The following is an 18289-nucleotide window of genomic DNA, read 5'->3' as shown; positions in this document are numbered from 1 at the left end:
CCTGAACTTCAGTTGGAAGAATAGTCTTCTGGGAAACTGTTTTTTTTTTTTGTGCCCATATCTGGTTCTTTGCGGACACTTTGCTCACCACAAAACCAATATTTTTGGTAATAATTTTGTATTAGATCCTAAGCCAGTATCACAGAACCAATTCCACATGGAGTTTTGAAAAAACAGTGCTCCACTCTAAGATACGATCTCCTAGGAAGCAATATGAAACACTGAATGCACAAATGATTTTTTATACTGGATTGAGATATATTTGTCAGTTAGAAATAGTGCTGCTCTAGAAAGACACTTCCAATATTTAATTTAACAGATGATGCCAGAAAGAACCTTGGATGCTGAAAGTTTATTATAATGATCAAAGAATCTGTTGCATACTGCCATGTACTTTGTATTTAGAAAAACATGTGTTTTGATGGGTCAGTGTTATGTTTATCATCCATATACTTTTCTAAATTATAAGCTTCCAAAGACTTTTTAGGGGTTATTTTGTGAATCAGGGTTTAAATACCACCCAAGAGTTTCAATATGCTCTGACTCAAATTTCTGAGTGTAGTTTTAAATTAGAAGCAGTAAAATGCTTCTACAAAGTCACTATTGCAAAGAAATAAAAAGAATCTTGAATCACACAGTATTTTTGAGATAAAAGGATAGATATTTTAGTATAGCGGCTATGTTATAGTCTTGACATAGAGATAGATCCTAATTAACAACAATGGGAGCGCAGTTTCAGGCCCAAAGGGCAACTGAAGGACAACTAAGTTCAGCGAGCTCAATACAGAACCGTAGAAGCCGATGAACAGTTTTACTTCTGACTTGCACAGACTTTGCTGCAGTTGGGATTGTATTTCCAAGTGGGCAGAGCACACTGCAACTTATAAAATCCACCAATAGAAATAAGAGCTAATGAAGGTTTAGCAACTAACAGTCTAAGACAAAGCTGTTGCCTAGATATTTGCTCCACTCACGTACCCCATTGCAGATGAACTTCTTTGTGCTTCGGCTTCCCTAAAATCCGTGGTGGCCGGCAGGGGCCTGGTGCAACACTTAGCGTACGGACAGGTAAACTTTCAGAACACTGGAAAAGAACAGGAGCTGAAGTTAGCACTCTAATAAGATTACTTACGTGCCTACGAGGTGAGGCATGAATTAGAAAGTGATAATAAAAAGTATTTCCTATCGCTGCTGTTTCTAAAAAGACTATGCTAGTACATTAGAAATTCATATAAACAATGGAGGAAGAGATACTATCAAACATATTATTTATAAATGTAATTAACAGAGCTCTTTCATTAGCACAACTGAAAATTTCAGCTAAGGAAAATTTATTGGACAATTGTCCTTGGCTCTATATTTTAATTTCCATTGTTTTTTAAATAATACCAAGCACTGAAAGTCTTCAACTTATCATAAAAAAGCCTTATCCAGAGGAATGAAAATGTAGGTACTAAAACACCTCTAACTCAAAGGAAGATGGAAATGACGAGAATGGGTGTCTGGAAAACATAACTAAAAAATTTAAAGAAGAACTCAACCACTTAAAGAGCAATTAAATATTATAACAAGCTACACACATTACATCTTCTGATATCACCAAATTATGTCAGTACAGGTCTACAGTAGATAAGATTCTACAGCCTTTCTCAAGCAAGCAGTCAGATCAGATAAACATTATGGTCTTTTCTACCCTAAATTTAAATATATAAATCTCACTAAATTTCAATCTGCCGGGGGGGGGGGGGGGGTGTGGAATTCACAGAGGTAAAGTAGTTTTCCAAAATTCACTGAATATCAAGAAATGATTAAATGAAACTACTGTGGCTTTATTACATTCAAAGGCTAAATTTGAGGAGAAATCTTCAACTACTTTTTAAAGCAGAAATGATTAAGTAAATGTAACAGATAGATCTCTGAAAAATATATAAAAACAAGGAGTTCTTACTGTTAAATAATACCTACCTGACTGTGTCCACCTGTGCTGATACAGCATGCCCGGAGTTTATACAAAGTGCCTGGTTTCAAGTGAGTACAGGTATATTCTGTAGCTGATCCACTATATGCCACTTCCCATTGACTTGCTAGAAAAAGAGGTATATCCGTGTTTAGGGAAATAAAATGCAACAGCATATGATTACTACTGTCTAGGAGGAAAAAATAATCTTCAATGAAGTTTCCCACAAATTTCAGGAAAGTCATTAGTATTTATATTACTAATATTCCCACTTAAAGACATACAAAAATACACAGAAATATATTTTATAGATATCCATACATATATATACACACACACAATCATACAGTAAGTTCAGTCCTACAGTCTGGAATTCTACTTGTCTTAAAGGAGAATAATAATAATAATAATAATAATAAAATACTCCCTCCCCCCCCACCTCCCCAATGCAAATTCTCCTAGGAACCCCGGAAATTTTAAGGTTATAAGTGCGTAACTGGATTTTACTCAGATCTGTAGCATTAGTATATTAATGACAATAATACACTACAATTCGTAGTGCTTTTACTAATTAAGTGGTATGTGGTTTAGCTTTGTGGTTAATTTGTGTCCAGGGAGCTCTAATATGTACTATTATGACTAAGGACATTAAGATTTTTTTCTTTCCTTCCATCTATGTTTCAACAATAATTTTAGTTTTCTATTTCATATTTGGTAAAATTCACAGAGTACTGGGAAGATGTCAGACTATGTAGCTCAAAAATACCACCTAAAATACATGATACAATCATTTCTCAAAAATGATCATGCAAAAATAATATAATATAATAATAATAATAATAATATAATAATAGCTAAAAAAAAAGAAGTCATTACTCTCTTTACAGTAGTCATAATTATGAGTTGAAATGGATGAAACTGTGTTACCTACCTTCTGAATTTCCTTGAGAAATCTCTAATAGGTATTTTAGGATTTCTGAACCACCATTATCCTGTGGAGGATCTGAAAAACAAGGAAACTCATCAGTACATCAGATTAGGAGTAAAATTCAAGATGAAGTTTACAGAAGCGGTTTCTAGTTCTGCTTCTTCTCCCTCACAAACTAACTCCCCCACATTAACTACAGCAGGGAATTGTTATAGCAGAATGGTAGCACAAGTTATTTTTTTAGAATGAGTCAAAATAAATTTGTTGGGTAGTATCTCAGAAACACGAAAAGAAAATACAGGGAAAAAGCACTGAAAAAGATGCAGATATTTGTGCTAAGTATGGAGGTTTGCATCACTGATAAAGGAAGCAGATGGAATGATAAGCAGCATACATGTGAAATGGGACATGAAATGGAAGGTGAAAAGCCTGAATGGGGCACCTAAGTTAACTAAAATTTAATCTTAATTTAATTTTGATTTAAAATTTTTAAAAATAATAAAATTAAAAGCAAAATAATTTAAAATTAAAAGTAAGCATTTTTGACTCTGCAAACAAGCACTTTTACACATCTCTAAGTAGTCAAACAACTACAGCTGTGAAGCTCTCCAAACACATTCAGCTTGAACTGAGAAGCTGCATGAACAATCTTAGTTATAATATGCATTTACTTAATTTTATTTGAATTCAGCAATGTATATTATGTCCTACAAAAGCTGTAGTATGACAAACTGGATTGGCTTACCCCATTTAACACTAAAGCCATGAGATGTTATTGGCCCTTTAATAACGGGTCTGGTTGGAGGTCCTGGCCTGTCTGGGCTTGTTGTACAGACCAAAATTTCACTTGGAGAACTCCGTCCTTCCACATTAGAAGCAAACAACTGAAAAAAAAAAACCCACAACAAAAATAACGTTATTTCCTTTTCTGATAGCTTTACATAAGACCTCCCTTAACAGTTGCACAAACACCATTAAAACACAAAGCATGTCAGATCCCAGGGAGTGTGGGACTCTAATAATAAATATCCGATTGTCATGTTGTCTTTTCAGAAACCACACAGAATTTGCTAGTCCTCCACTACCCCAGGATCGTGGTAAGTTTGGATATGAGAATTACAGTCTTTCCCCTTTAAAAAGTCAAATGCCAACCTGTAGTTACGTAGTCACGGAAGATGAAAATAATGACAGCATCTATGTTATTTTTGAAGTATCTCAAAAGATATTTAAATATCTTTTATATAGAGCTATATATATATATAGCTAAATAGCTCAAAAGCTATTTAAAAGAAACTACTTAAGAATATCAGGATCACATAATCAGAAACTTAAGCAAAATTGCAGGAGAGTAACAAGTGCTTACTGTTTAGTTCTTCAAAACTAGCAGGATGCACGCAAAATATCCTCAGCCAAATCTTTTGTATCTACTCAAGAATATTTTCTGTTGACTTCACTGACAACAGCGCTAAGCTAAGAGAAGACATTAGGACCTGGCCATGAGACTGAGTAAATCCCAGTCATACTAGAACCTAAAATGATCTAACCGTAGCTGTTGGAAGTCATGTTAGTTCATACTAGTCTCTGGGACTTATAACTGCTGCCAAGGAAGTGAGTAATGAAATGTCTGTTATAACTGCTAATTCTTAATAAAAACTAGCAGGAACTTTTCCATTTGCAAAGCTCTGTCACAATGATTTCTATCATCTCTTCTAACAAAGGCCTTCAAATAAAACAATTTACAATTTTTAGGGCCAGGAAAAGTCACTGTGGTTCTCTAGTCCATACTCCTGCTTTAAAAAGCCATTAAAGCCTGTATTAGCTTCTGTATGAACTAGGACATATCTTTTACAACTGTAAATGATCTCAATATTAAAAAATGCCAACAAAAAAGAACCAAAAAATCATTACCATGCATGAGTGTCTCCTGAAACACCTGAATTTGCTTGGTTTATAGTTTTCTACAAATGGAAATTACCACTTTCAGCTTACTAAACTAAAATGCCAGTTATCAAAGTTTCATACACACTGGAGATCCTTATTGACTTGTCACTTCAATCATCCACCTGCTAAATTAAATTAATTGAGGTTGTGGCATTTTTTTTAAGATCATATTTCCTAATCATTTATTCATCTCTTGGCTGTTCTCTGAATATTCACCAATGAAAGAAACCCTAACATGAACACTTGATACATGAGCTAGCCAAACATCCAAGTAAGAGCAGTAGGGATCAGTGCCGGATACAGAAGTAACAGAATATTATTTTTTTAACTTATATATCATTCTATTTATATAGCTAAAGATTGTACTAGCCTGGTAGGAACTCAAAATTCATATTAAACTGATTGCTCAACCAGGCATTCAACACTTTCAGAGTCAGTGCTTCCCCAGTCTCAAACCCTCCATCCTGTTACCAGAAATAAAACTTTGTTTCCTTCTAGGTTGCCAGTGAAAGTATGAAATAGTGTATAGCAGCGCTGGCCGCTGTGGAAGCTCACCGGCAACAGTCACTGCTGATTCCCTTTTACGTTGATATTCCAAACATGTCAGAGAATGAAATTTCTGCACCTTTTCATGTTAAGCTTTGTATTATTTACCTTTCTTTGTCAAACTCTCACCTGATACTAAATGAACCATTTTACAAAGGTGTATTATGCTTCCATTACCATTGTAATGAACCAAACTTCACCAAAAACGCTAGCTTGGCAGGACACACCTTCTGTGAACACACATGGACTGGCAGGAATTAAATTTCCCCCCTTAATGCTTTATTAGCTAAAGTCCCATATTACTCGACCCATTACTTTGCCAAGGTTCCAAGGCAAGCCTAGAACTAGCCAGCTTCAAAATACTGCTGTGGTATTAGTTCTTTTACAGTTTTGGGGCTTCTTATTCAAGTCCTATGGCTAATTAATGGTGGTCCATACTGCTGGTCTGCACACCATGAGTGAAAAATCTCAGTACTGCCAGGTCAGGGTTGTGCTTGTAGCCACTGACTGCAGGAAGAAATCCAGTTCACTACAGTATCAACCCAAGTTTGATAAATTCATTTTAATTTCAAAGTAAAATTTTTAAAAGTAATCCCTCTCCCCTCCTCCTCCAAAAAAAAAAAAGCACTACTCATCCTCTTCCCTTAGAAGATCACAGGAGCTTTTGCAAAGCTAAACTAAAATATGCTTTTATTTTCCTCTCCTACTGCTACCTCAACAGCTTTCCGATTCTTCAGCTAGTTCTTCACAAAACTTTACGAGGTCTTTGGTCCCACAAAGCAGTTTAAGCAAAGTTGTTTTCAAAGCTTTAAACAATTCTGCGTGAAATTTTTCTGTTGCTACTGAACACATTAAGACCAAGGAAAGCCAAGTATTTCCAAGCTGATACAAAGCTATTGCATCCTGCTCTCACTGTGTTTCTTACAAACGACAAAAAGCTGTTTCCAGACACCTGTTTTGTTTGGCAACACTGACATGCGGCAAGCACAGCGATTATCAGCTTTACGGAAGACTTCGTGCCATCTAAGGAGCAAACCCTGCATACTGCATGGCGGATCGCCATCTCCTGGAGCAGAACTCGGATCACCGCCCTGGCTTTGCAAGTGCTGGCACAGGAGCCAGCCTTGCTGCAGAACATCTGATTTTGTAAAAATCACACTTTTTTCAGTTGATTACAGCACCTGGCACTTCTACTGTGCTTGATGACTTCAAGAGTAGCTAGGCAGATTTCTGACTTTGGCATCTGCTGAGGATTTCTAAGTATCTCTTTGGGAGGCCCGTATACTTTGGAGCACTCAGAGAGCAGGCGATATCAGCACCGGCTAAAACAAAACAAAACCAAAACAGCTACGCACACCTAAGAGCCATCTCTCTTAAGGAAAAGCTTTATTTCTGCATGACAGGTGAGGACACTACCCTGAGTCTAGGGAGGAAGCTGTCTTTGCTGGGCTCCTTTCAGCGTCCTTCTCAACTGTATGGAAGTCAAATTCTTTTTGTAACCACACACCAGTCATTTGGGGGAGAAATACAGCTGACTAAAATCACCTCCAAGATCACCTGGAACCCAAAGTCATATTTTTAAGAGATCACACCTGTAGTATATGGTACCAAGAACTATGACTGTTTCAGAAAGACTGAGCAACAAGAAACTTTAATAATTCCTTTTACTATAGGTAGAATTTGTATTTGATGACTCAGTTTTGCAGGCAGTAATAAAAGGTCCCTATAGTGCCTGGAAAAAAAACAACACACAAAATACTATATAATGACAAAAGGAAAAAGATCTCCTCTAAATTTACCCTGAATTTATACTGTGTGCTTCTTCTGAGATTCTTCACAGTACAGGCTTGCTCCTCTCCAGTGTACTTTGGATGAAACACAGTATCCTAGAAGAAACAAAAATAAACACATTTGCATAACTAAGAAGTCTGAATAAGTGCTCTCTGTATTACAGTGTGCAGCTAGAACACATCATATCAAAAGGGCTTTAAAGTGGGGTGGCTTTTTTTTCCTTCTTCAGAAAAGATTAAAGATTTTATCTATTAACTATTCTTAATCTATTAGATCACAATAATTGTCTCTAAAAGTGTCAGAATTGCAGAAAGCAAGAATATCACACAGACGCAAATATAAAATGGCAAATTGAACTGGTTAAGGACAAACTGCCCTTTATCTTATGGACTCTTGTGCAGTTTTGCAAGGGAATCCTGGATGACAACATAGATTTTTAGGCAGTTTAGCTAAGGATTCTAATTGCCAATGTGGAGCAACATAAATCACACTACCAAGTAGTGAGCGCCTCTAAAAAGGTTTTAGGTGTCTTCCTCCTCTTCCAGTTGCCTTCAGAAAAGAGGGAAAGGAGGGAGAACAGAGAAAGTTCAGTAGCTCTCAGGACTGTACCCTAACCATTTCTGGAAAGATACCCATTCAACAGAACCAGAAACATGAAGTATATTCAGAAAAGACAAATTCATTTAAGCAATGCACCCCAATATACATGACCTAGCTTCAGATTCTATTCTTCTAAAAGAATAACTTCTCTATTGCATAAAGCTTTAAAGAGTCTTCATATAATCTTTACGAAAATATTAAAAATGGCTCTCTACAATAGCAAACCAGTCTTCTCAAAAAACTTGAAATAATAAATGAAAACCCAATCTGAGCCACTCTTTACATTTAATAAACACAGTACTTACATTATCTTCTTCCTGAATTTCTAGAGTGTAGGAAATCACTTCCTCTGGTGCACATCCTTCTACTTTATTCCACTGCAATGTGATCCATGTGACACCAGCTCGAACAAGTCTTGGTGCAGAAGGTGTCTGAGGAATATTACCTGCAGTGTAGCATACCACTTCCTGGCTGTAGCCACTGCATAGGGAGGGAGGGAGGGAGGGAGGGAGAGAAAGGAATATTAAAAAAGTGTATTTAGATACATATTTAATATTTTTGGAAGATCTAACTGATTTTAAAATTGCCTAGGTGGTAAAGACAAGCACTCAAAGTTAGGAAATAGCAGAACCAAGAATGGAAACGAACACAGGATTTTCCGTGTCTTCACTGTCTTTTTTTTTTAAAAAAAAACAGATCTTATCACAATAATATTCAAAAATATAACATTTGATTGCCTCAAAAATATTAACTATTAACTATGAGGTAGAGTAATATCTCCACTTTACAAAGTCCACCTTGTCAACTTTTAGATGTTCAACTTAAGATGAACAGACTTGTTTGGCAGCTTCTGCCTTTTATAAACTCAAAATTTAAGTTCTGTTTAAATGATAGATGTGAAAGCTGAGTACTTCAGCAAACTCAGTCCCACATATTTCACAGACTTCTCTCCCCCCACCCCCCCACCCCCCAAAAAAGCCAGGAAAACTTAGTTAGCCAGTCATGACCATACACGCTCAGCACCGCATAGAAGTTCTCTGGTGCAGGGACAGGTAGCTCCCAACTGTCCAGGCTGGTTCTCCACCTATCTAATTTTACCTGCCCAAATTCCTTTGCATTTGAAGCTGAGCATAAAGTATGGTTCTTCCTTCATACAAACTCAAATCAGAGATAACCGTTTACAGCAGGAGATGTACACAAATTCCAGCACAAAATGCCTTGAAATGTCTTAGGAAGTTGTGCTGAACCAAGTACAGAAAGACCTTGCCTAAGACTCCAGGTAGACTGTATTATGCACAATGGAAACTTGAAAACAGGACTTAAAACAAACCCATTTTGGTGAATTTTTAGAGACACATCAGACCTCTCAACCAAATATAAACTTTCTTGCAATTTTCAAATCCATTTCTAAAGCATAAATGTACTTTATTTCTTAACAAAGAAGTTGTATGAATTTAATACACATGAAAAGCCTCATCTCGTTCTTCCTACTCTTCTTTCTTCTTCCACAAAAGAGCCAAGTATCTTGGTTGAAATATTTTCATAGTTTAAAGAAGATCTATCTATAGCCTACATGCAACAATCTAACGAAAACCTACCTATAACAGACACCTGAACACAAAAACATCTCAAATGGATGGTCTATAAACATTACAAACAACCAAAATCACTTTACAACACAAAGTGGTATTATCCTGTCATAATTTTGAATGGTGTCTATAAAAATACACTATGTCTTGGTGGTGCTTATCTCAGGTTAACACAGAGCAACTGCCCATGAGTGCAGTTCTTAGCCCACTCCTTCCTCAACTGATTGAGCAAAGGGTAGGGGGTAAGGGAGGAATGGGTGTTGCTGCATGCTTGAAGCTATCTTAAAAAAAAAATTGAGGATCTATCAAAGGGAAGAGATTCCAAACCCAGGAACTCTGCAGACCCCATTACCAGGTGGTCCCCTTCCATTTAGGCTAAGCAGTTCCAGCTCAAGCCTCTCCCTACCCTACAGTTCAAAGATTATTTCAATAGGGAGAGAGGTGATCTTGCAAGAAGTCACCAAAAGGGATTCTGTGCACACAGGAACAGTCCCAGCACATCTAAGAATGAAAACACAGAAATGTGAATAGAGTAACTTTTTAAAGCTATATATTGTCAGGACTTTGATTTTGGAAAAAACAGATACACCAGTAGCATTTTCTTCCCATTGTGCAATAATTTATTACTAGATTATGTGTGGTTAAGGACAATGAATGAATATACAAAAGCACTAAGTGTTTCAAAAATTACTTCAGCTTCTTTACAGCTAACCTTTCTTACCTATATTCTTTCAGTGAATACATGAATACAGGCCCTGCTGCAAGAAGGGTTTTTGGGTATGCTCTGGTCCTTAGCTGCGTAACATTTCAGCCCAGTGCTACCTACAACTCTATCCCAAATCTGTAAGGATTGGAATAAGTCCCATTTCTCAACATTTTCACATGAGTATATCTGTTTATGTTGAGAGAAAAGTGCAAACAAGATACAGAGAATCAATGCCCTTGTGCTGTGCCTCTCCTATCTTGGTCTTGGCTCTTACACCCTTCTTCCTCATCCTACTTGCCAGCCCTGCCATTCCTGCTGAAGAAGGAAGAGATTGTACTGCTGAAAAAAAGACAGAAGGACATTGATCTAAAATAGAAAAATAAATACATCAAAATTCCTTTCAAAATCTGTAACTCAACTTCCTCTTGCTTGTTTTTCTTGGTTCACAGAGGTCCCGACTGGGAATTTTACATAACAGATGTATTCTTCTTGCATTAGAAACAGACCACAAAACAGCATTCGACACCTCAAAATAAGCCTATCTGCTTAGCCTAACCTTCACTCTTAAAGTACCTTGCAGTTCCCTGTGAGGTGAGTGACACCACCAGGGCAGGTGTGACTTACCCTAGACCACTAATAATGAAACAGTAGAACTTCAGATACTTAACTCAGAGACATACAGAGGGAAGAAAAATAAAAGGAGGAAACCATTGAGAGTTAAACTTTTTGACTGTCACTTCTTCTCAATGAAATACATAACTTAGGAATAACTTACCTAGTACCAATGTCATTTTGAGCCGCTAATCGGAAGGTGTATCCCAAAGCTGGGCAAAGCTTAGTCAACTTGCAATGCTTCTGGCTTCCGAAGTAACATTCTCTGAAACCACTGTTTCTTTTTCCCTAGAAAGAGAATAATTGGATAGCTACGAAACGAAAGCATGCATTGCTCACATTAATTCTTCCTTTTAAAAAGAACTGTCAAATGATTTTAGAATTTGATACTTTTACACTGTGCAAAGACGTGCAAGTCACTGACAGCATTGCTACGTTATTTAAAACGATACATATTCACACAATCAGTCCGCTGTCAGATTTCCTTTACTATCAGATTCCTATCTTCATTGCAATTGCAATGGATCCTACTTATTAAAGAAAAAGTGTATGTTAAATGTGAAATTCATCTCTGAAACAATCGGGTCACAGGACTACAGAAAACTTGCAACCAACATTTCTTGGAAGTGCAACCCTCTGTACCGCAAATTCTATGTAAAGCCTTCAAAAATACTTTATCCCACAAGAGGGCTCTCGCTCCCCACGGTTGGGCCATAATAAACTCCAGCTACTTCCATCTGAGAAGGGCGAGCACGGGTGCAGCGTTTGGCTCTGTATGGCATAGCACGCAGAATTATGCCCTAAGGGGCAAAATAGGTTTACTCACCACAGAGAAACATTTAATGATGCCACGTCCTGTACCCATCTGACTGTTCAGAGCAAGCGGCACACAACAAGCACACAGGATAAGAGCGTGTTTTACTTTAAGAAACTTGGCTTTCAAGCAGGCTCTGTTTATGGGAGCTTGACGTTAATTTGACCTGGAGCTATTATGAGTGCTAACAAAGCCAAGATAATGCAAGAGCAAGAGATGATATCAAGACAGCTCTCTAACTCCCAAGTCCTTCCTAACGTACATCAAGTACAAACCCAACACAGTGGAGAACAGGAATATCCAAAACTTCTCTTCCTCCCCTCCACATTTAATACAAAATAAAACTCTTTTCAATCCAGCCCAACTTTGCATGCATGCTCCATTCAGGGTAAAAACAAAGCTGACTGAGCTTTTTGCAGATATCAGAGTAATTGGTCTCATTCTGTGTCATACTGCTCACACTTGGGCAATAATCGCTGTGAAAGCTTTCCGGACTGAATGCTAAGAATAGTCCTGAACTACTCGACTCTGTATAAAGACACCTACCTGAACTGAGGTAGTGATAAGGACTTAAAACTTAATGGAAAAAGTAACAGATAATAACATAATGAAGTAGAAGTACCCAAAAGTAGAGCAGAAGAAAAACCTACCCAAAGAATCAACATGAGCTCAAATTGGCCCATGAGAGTAAAGTAATGGTCATCTCTAAAACTTCTGACCTAAGAAGCTCTGCTATGCCATTTTTGGCATCTGTCTCTACAGTTTTCAGTTTATCTTGGTAAAAGTCACATCTGTCCTGAGAGCCTAGACAAGACTATGCACTTCACGTGATGCACCGAGTCGACAGAAGACTCTACGTTTCCTAAGCTGACTACCGTGAGAATTATTTATCAAGGTATCCCTACCTGCAGCTAACAGCTTGATATGCTGATGCCTCCATGAATACTGTCTTGTCTCTCACGTATCATACTTCTTCAATGGGCAATACATCACTTCATCTTTAAAGATTTCAAAAATGCCTGAGTCGGACACTTTTTTTTTTTTTTTTTTTAATATAAACTGGCCCATTCTTCAGCCCCTATCCATTTCCACCTCTTTTCACTCAGACTGCAACACAGAAGCAAGAATTTCACAAAAACAGTTTGTAGTAGATCTCCAAAATATGTTTATCTGGCTAGAAACAATCATTCACACCTCCTGCACTGCACAACAATTTGGAGGCACCTGAGGGACACTTAGTACACGGGCAAACAGCCATAACTTATTTACACAGTGTGAGTCTACATTCATTCTAGAACTTGTTTTTATACACAGTCTTTTTAAAATTCACGCAACTGGTCTGGTTGTGACACTGCTATACAGTGCAACTGAATTAAGCTATAAAATTGGAAGAGATCATTAACCCTAAAATGAAAGCTTTTTATATACAGAAAAGCATTTATCAGATCTTAAGCCCTAGATACACAGTTATTTAACAGAAATCCTTTTAGACAAAAATGATAGGTGATAGCATTCCCCAGCTCAGAGGTAATATGTTTAATATTCAGGTTATAAAAAACCTAATTACCAGTCCAATGTTTTACTAAAATATCCATCGATCAGTTAGCGACTATTTTTTTCTACATAAGCTCTCTTTTGTAGATTCAGATGCCTTGAATTATTTTTTCCTTAACTCTTTAAAATCATCCTCACTTCATTATTTTTAAAGCATTTGAAAACAAAGGTCTTCATCTCTATTTTCTGCTTAAGAATGTATTTATATTTTATCATTTTCCTATGCTTTTTGCCCCTAGTGAACAAGAGCGACCAAAGGCTAAGCATGTGGATTGATGAACAGATGCACTGTGATAGCTGGTTAAAGAATAAAGTCATGGGAAAGCATCACCTGTAGCACACAGGCTGCAACACCTGAAATACAAGCAAAGGACCAAGGAAATTCCAGTTTTTCAAACTGGTGGGTTAAATCTTTGCAAAGACACCCCCCAAAAAAACATCTTTGTTATCTTCAGCTTTATAATAATAAAAAAAAATCTGTTATTATATCTATTTTTCTTCGAGAGCTGGTTTTGTACGCTCCCCAGACTCACTCAGAGACCGACTGGTATTCCAATTACTCAGACTGGCTGGTATTTCAGATTCTATTGGCACTAATTGGAGAGGCTGGCCGATATTTCTAACTATCCTGGCATTAATAGCCTGGAAATAGTCTCTCTACTCCTTCCCTCCCAAGATTTATGAAAGCTCTAATGCTGGCATAATTATAGACAAGAACAACTGGCAGGCTGGTACTGGCTGCCACCCAAGAGTCTTACAGCTTTCCCAGAATCCTTCTCTTATTCTTTGTACACTCAGCATCCAAGATTTAATCCTTCAAATAATGTTTTGTAAGTTGCTTAAAATATACTTTATCGTTTCCTCAGAAATCTTTAATCCTCAGGTCTCAGATTGAAAGCAGACACGGTCTGCCTTCTTCACTAGTCCTGCTTTCTCCAGTCCTACGGTCCTGATGATACTCAAAGACACTGTGATGATAATCAGGACCTGCCCAATGAAACACGAACAATTCAGCTCCACAAATCCATTAGAATTTGCACCATAATGTAACATGGCATAAACAAAAATGTCTTGTCTGCCAGTGCATTTATACTTAAAACTATATACTCACTTAAAGCCAAGTCTCTTTTGCAGATAGAGTTCAAAAGCATATTTAGATAGTGGTTATGAGATCTTAAACAGATTTTATTGACTGTACTCCATAGTAGACAAAGTAGTAAACACAAAATAAAGAATAAATCATTACAGGTAGAGTGGATACAAAAACATAGCCCTGTCCCTCACAAGACCTCTCTGCAAAAGACAGAGTAAAAGCTGCCAGCACCAGAACCGCAATCATAAGGCCAGGCGGTAATCTGTTCCAGTCCATACTAGCATTAACTTCTCCTGTTTGGTTCATACTGGCAATAAAAAGCAACAGATTGATATTCAATCTGACACAGAGCTGTGGAACAAATTGCCTACGATTATTATAGAGCACCTTAATATCACTACAAAATATTTACTGTGCAGGCTTTTTTTCTTTTCCTTTTTTTTTGGCATATAAATTTTGCATATATACAGAAAACAGAACAGCACCTACAAAACACCTCTAGGTATTAATTGTAACCCAAGACTCCTCTCTTGCACATGTAATACCAGTGGCATAGCCAGAAAACAAACCTAGAGGGCAAGAAGGCAAACAAATACAAGCCCAAGCATGACAGTGGAACTCAGCGTATCTGAATTATGATGGATCACCATGGAGATCCATGGACCAGACGGTCAGAAGTTAACACATCTCTGCTAACCTCAAGAAATTCAAAACTTATAAATCTCCACTTCTCAATATATAAACTTAATGATTAAATTTTCACCACCAACCCATTAAATTCTCTGGTAACGCATCTGCATCTATCTTGTGCAAATCAAACTGAACATTCGTCACATCAGAATTAAAGCTGCTTTTGAGTTGTATACAAACAGAAGAAAAACAGATGAGTTAGGTGTCTCTGGCTCAGGAGCGGTTCTCCACTTTCCCATAGAAAATGAATAGGATACTCTCATCATCTGTTCACACATGAGAAACTTTTATTTACTACCACTTAAGCACAAAAAGATCATTTCATATCTAATTAGGAACACAGACCTGATTCTTACAGCAATGCCAGTGGCATTTGCTCAATAGAGCCACTGACTTTGATGAACACCGTAATAAGGAAAAAGCATCACATCCTCTACAGTGATGTTTTCTGTTAGGTATTTTTTAATATCATTTTTTTCTAATCAGCCTTTTGTTTGTCCTAATTGATCGGTTCTGGCATAAAGTCATCAACTGCCTACTTTTAGCTTGTAAGTTCAAAGAGAAACATATACAAAAAAGGAGAGAGTCAGAAGGTGAAGATTTCCGTAATTGCTACTTTTAAGTGATTTTGCTGCCAGCTGTACTATTGCTAACCACTTGAGGTGCAGGCATTTCCAGATCTCACTGAACTCCAAAACACTTGAGAACACCGGCTGTTTCTAACCCCTCTGAAGTCAAAGAAAACTTCAATACTGTACATCCAATTTAACTGAATGACAAGTCACCAAACTGATCTTTCATTCTGCTGGTAAAGATCATTCACCGTAGTTCTTTAGGCAGTTAAAACTAAAACATTTTATTAGCAAGGTTTTAGAACGGTAATTCAAAGACCTACTTTGGTATTGAGAAAGCAAGTAATCATCTTCTAAATAGAACAAAACACTAGTCATATCACAAGCAACTTAATCCAAATTAGGAGGGAAGACAACAGAATAGCAGGCATAGCTTTGTCTATCCACCACTACTTCCTAGAGTCCACAGGTCGGAGGGAAAAACCAACAACAGCAAAAGGACTACACTGAAGAACAAAAAGCAGCTGGGTAAAACTGCACGAAACACAACGAAACAAGGCAGCGTGCTCTCCATCAAAAGCAGATCAGAACATAAAGACATTAGTTCCCACGAGGAAACAAACGCAACTCGCGTGCGTTTCAGCTAAAGCTCATCTCATGAGGTGAGCGAGGATTTTTAGCATATCTACAGAGGGGAAAGCAAACCCTAACCAACTTCAGAAACCAAGTAACCCAATTACTTGTGGAGATAACTCTAGCCTTATCTCCAGTAAAACTCCAAGGGGAAACGTTTCCACACGAAACCCATCTCTCTTGCTGACAGGCATCCCGTTCCCAACCGCTGTGATTGCCACGAGTAGGTTGTTCGGATTTCAGACTCTGAACAAGCTCCTGAAATGCTCACGGAAATGAAGAGTCATATGGGCCTTTTACACGGTATTCTGCATCTTCTCAGCTCATTACAGTAAAATAAGACAACATACAGTAGGCGCACTGATTCGTTCTCTTTGGAAGACCTTCCTGCTGCACTTTGAGCAGCTTTTTAAAGCAGCGGGAGCACATGGTGTGCGTGCCCATCCCACAGCAAGGCACTCGCCGAGGAACGCACTGCAGCAAAGTCCTAACGATACCGCCTAATGACAAGCTGGAATTTTAAATACCTCAGCCCTGGAGGTTTTAGCAACTGCAGCCACGAAGACATAAGATGCTGTTCCCTTGCTACAGTTTACAACCTAACCTAATCCAATGGCAGTAAAACGGCATGCTGCTTTTGCCATCGTTCTGCAGCAACACTATTTTTTGAAAGTAATGCTGTCTACAGTCACAACCTCATTTTAGTTGCTACAAACTACAACTTTAGCTACTTAGTAAAACCATGTGGCATTAGTCGAGATACTGTTTTAGCATTGGGCAAGCTCCAAGACGCAGAGTGTCACCCCATGCTGCGGGCGGCGAGGAAGCGCTAGGAGGCTGCTACCACCGCTGGTGCGAGGAGACCACATGTCCTCCGCAGAGCAGGCGCCGGGGCAATCTGCTGCTTTATCTGAGATGCAACCCTCGACGTTCGTTGCTCATTCTCGCTGCTCTCCCACCTCTCTCGCCCAAGGCCAATTTTGTGTCTCTAGTTGCAGGCTGCCACCTTTGTGGGACAGCTTTCCAGGAGCTGTGGGCAATGCCTGTGTTGCGATTGCTCCCCGCAGTTCATTCTCACACTACCCTTCATTGTGAAGGGACTCAATGTTTTCATAGCAGACTGCTGTTTTTAGGGTGTTTTTGTAATTTTATTATTGGATAGGTATCTTGTACTCCACTCCTGCAAAGCTCCCTCTGCTTTGCAGGCACAATTTAATTTCCCTCTGATCACCGATTTTCCTGTGTTTGTGTTTTATTCTGTGCCCTGTAGTTAATGAATGTTGCTCTAGCTGAGACCTGGCTGAGCTTTCACTGCTGCCTGGCAGGCGTTTTCCTCCTCCCTGATGTATTTATTTCTTGATTTCACCAGGACAGGGTGGCATTGTAACAAAGTTTGTGCTTTTGCTTACATAGATTTCACATAACCGAGTGAGAGGGCACAGGACGTGACAAGTGAATTCTCTTTTGTGCTAGGATGCTGTAACTTCTGCTACTCAGGTAGTTATGTACCCTAACGCAGATGACTGGCAATGTCATGTGAAAAAAGTGAGCGGAGCGTGTTGCCGCTGAGAAAGAGCCAGCTAGAGCAGGGGCCTGCCGAAACAGCCCTCTTGCACATCCAACCTGTGTTTTCAGACTTTTTTCTTCACTAGTCTTGATATCAAGTTCTAATTCATTAACTCAAAAGGGCATTTCTGTCACACATCAGAGTAAAAATTTCTTTAGACGAGCTACACCTGTGGCTCATTCATTAACTACCTCGTGACTGGACAATTACATTTCAATCCGGAGCCGGCCTGTCAGACCACTGGAGATGTACCAAATAAATGTGTGTAGGGCCATTATTCTTTCATCTTTGCTGGCTAGCTATCCACAAGGAGCTCAAATTTCAGGATTGTTGCTGAGAAAACAAGGTAATTAAACATCTAGACTGAGGACCTGGGAATTAAGATTTTTTTTTCTTTTCCTTCTTTTTTTCATGGGTACATGAAGTAACCTAAAACAAATTACTTTTACCTTGTAAAAACAGATATAACAACAATTCTTTCTGAAGATGAGACTCTAGGCATATACTAACTATGAAAGGCTTTATAGGACAACACCATTTTAGAATTGTCTTACACAAATTCAAGGTTTTGATTGGGTTGCAAGTGAACAAAATGAACATCCAAAGAATGTGCATTGCAATAACAGTTTGTTATTGGTCTTTCTTTTGACAGGACTTTCTGTTGCTTCCCTTCCCTTTGCAGTTTGGGGTCACTTG

At 38.2% G+C, this 18289-nt stretch overlaps 1 protein-coding gene across 2 annotated transcripts in view; it reads right to left on the bottom strand.

Moving 5' to 3' along the window:
- Positions 1-18289, bottom strand: part of FNDC3B (fibronectin type III domain containing 3B) — a 216556-nt gene that overhangs the window by 44594 nt on the left and 153673 nt on the right. For both annotated transcript variants that reach the window (XM_062582738.1, XM_062582739.1), the window contains exons 12-18: positions 10834-10958; positions 8069-8243; positions 7172-7258; positions 3631-3769; positions 2889-2960; positions 1966-2084; positions 979-1084 (exon numbers count right to left, since the gene is read on the bottom strand). In XM_062582738.1, the coding sequence (XP_062438722.1) occupies positions 979-1084; positions 1966-2084; positions 2889-2960; positions 3631-3769; positions 7172-7258; positions 8069-8243; positions 10834-10958 (823 nt within the window). The remainder of the gene's footprint in view (positions 1-978; positions 1085-1965; positions 2085-2888; positions 2961-3630; positions 3770-7171; positions 7259-8068; positions 8244-10833; positions 10959-18289) is intronic.

The sequence above is a fragment of the Rhea pennata genome, chromosome 9, assembly GCF_028389875.1.
Source record: "Rhea pennata isolate bPtePen1 chromosome 9, bPtePen1.pri, whole genome shotgun sequence".
Lineage (NCBI taxonomy): Eukaryota > Metazoa > Chordata > Aves > Rheiformes > Rheidae > Rhea > Rhea pennata.
This window is presented reverse-complemented; position numbering and strand designations above follow the sequence as displayed.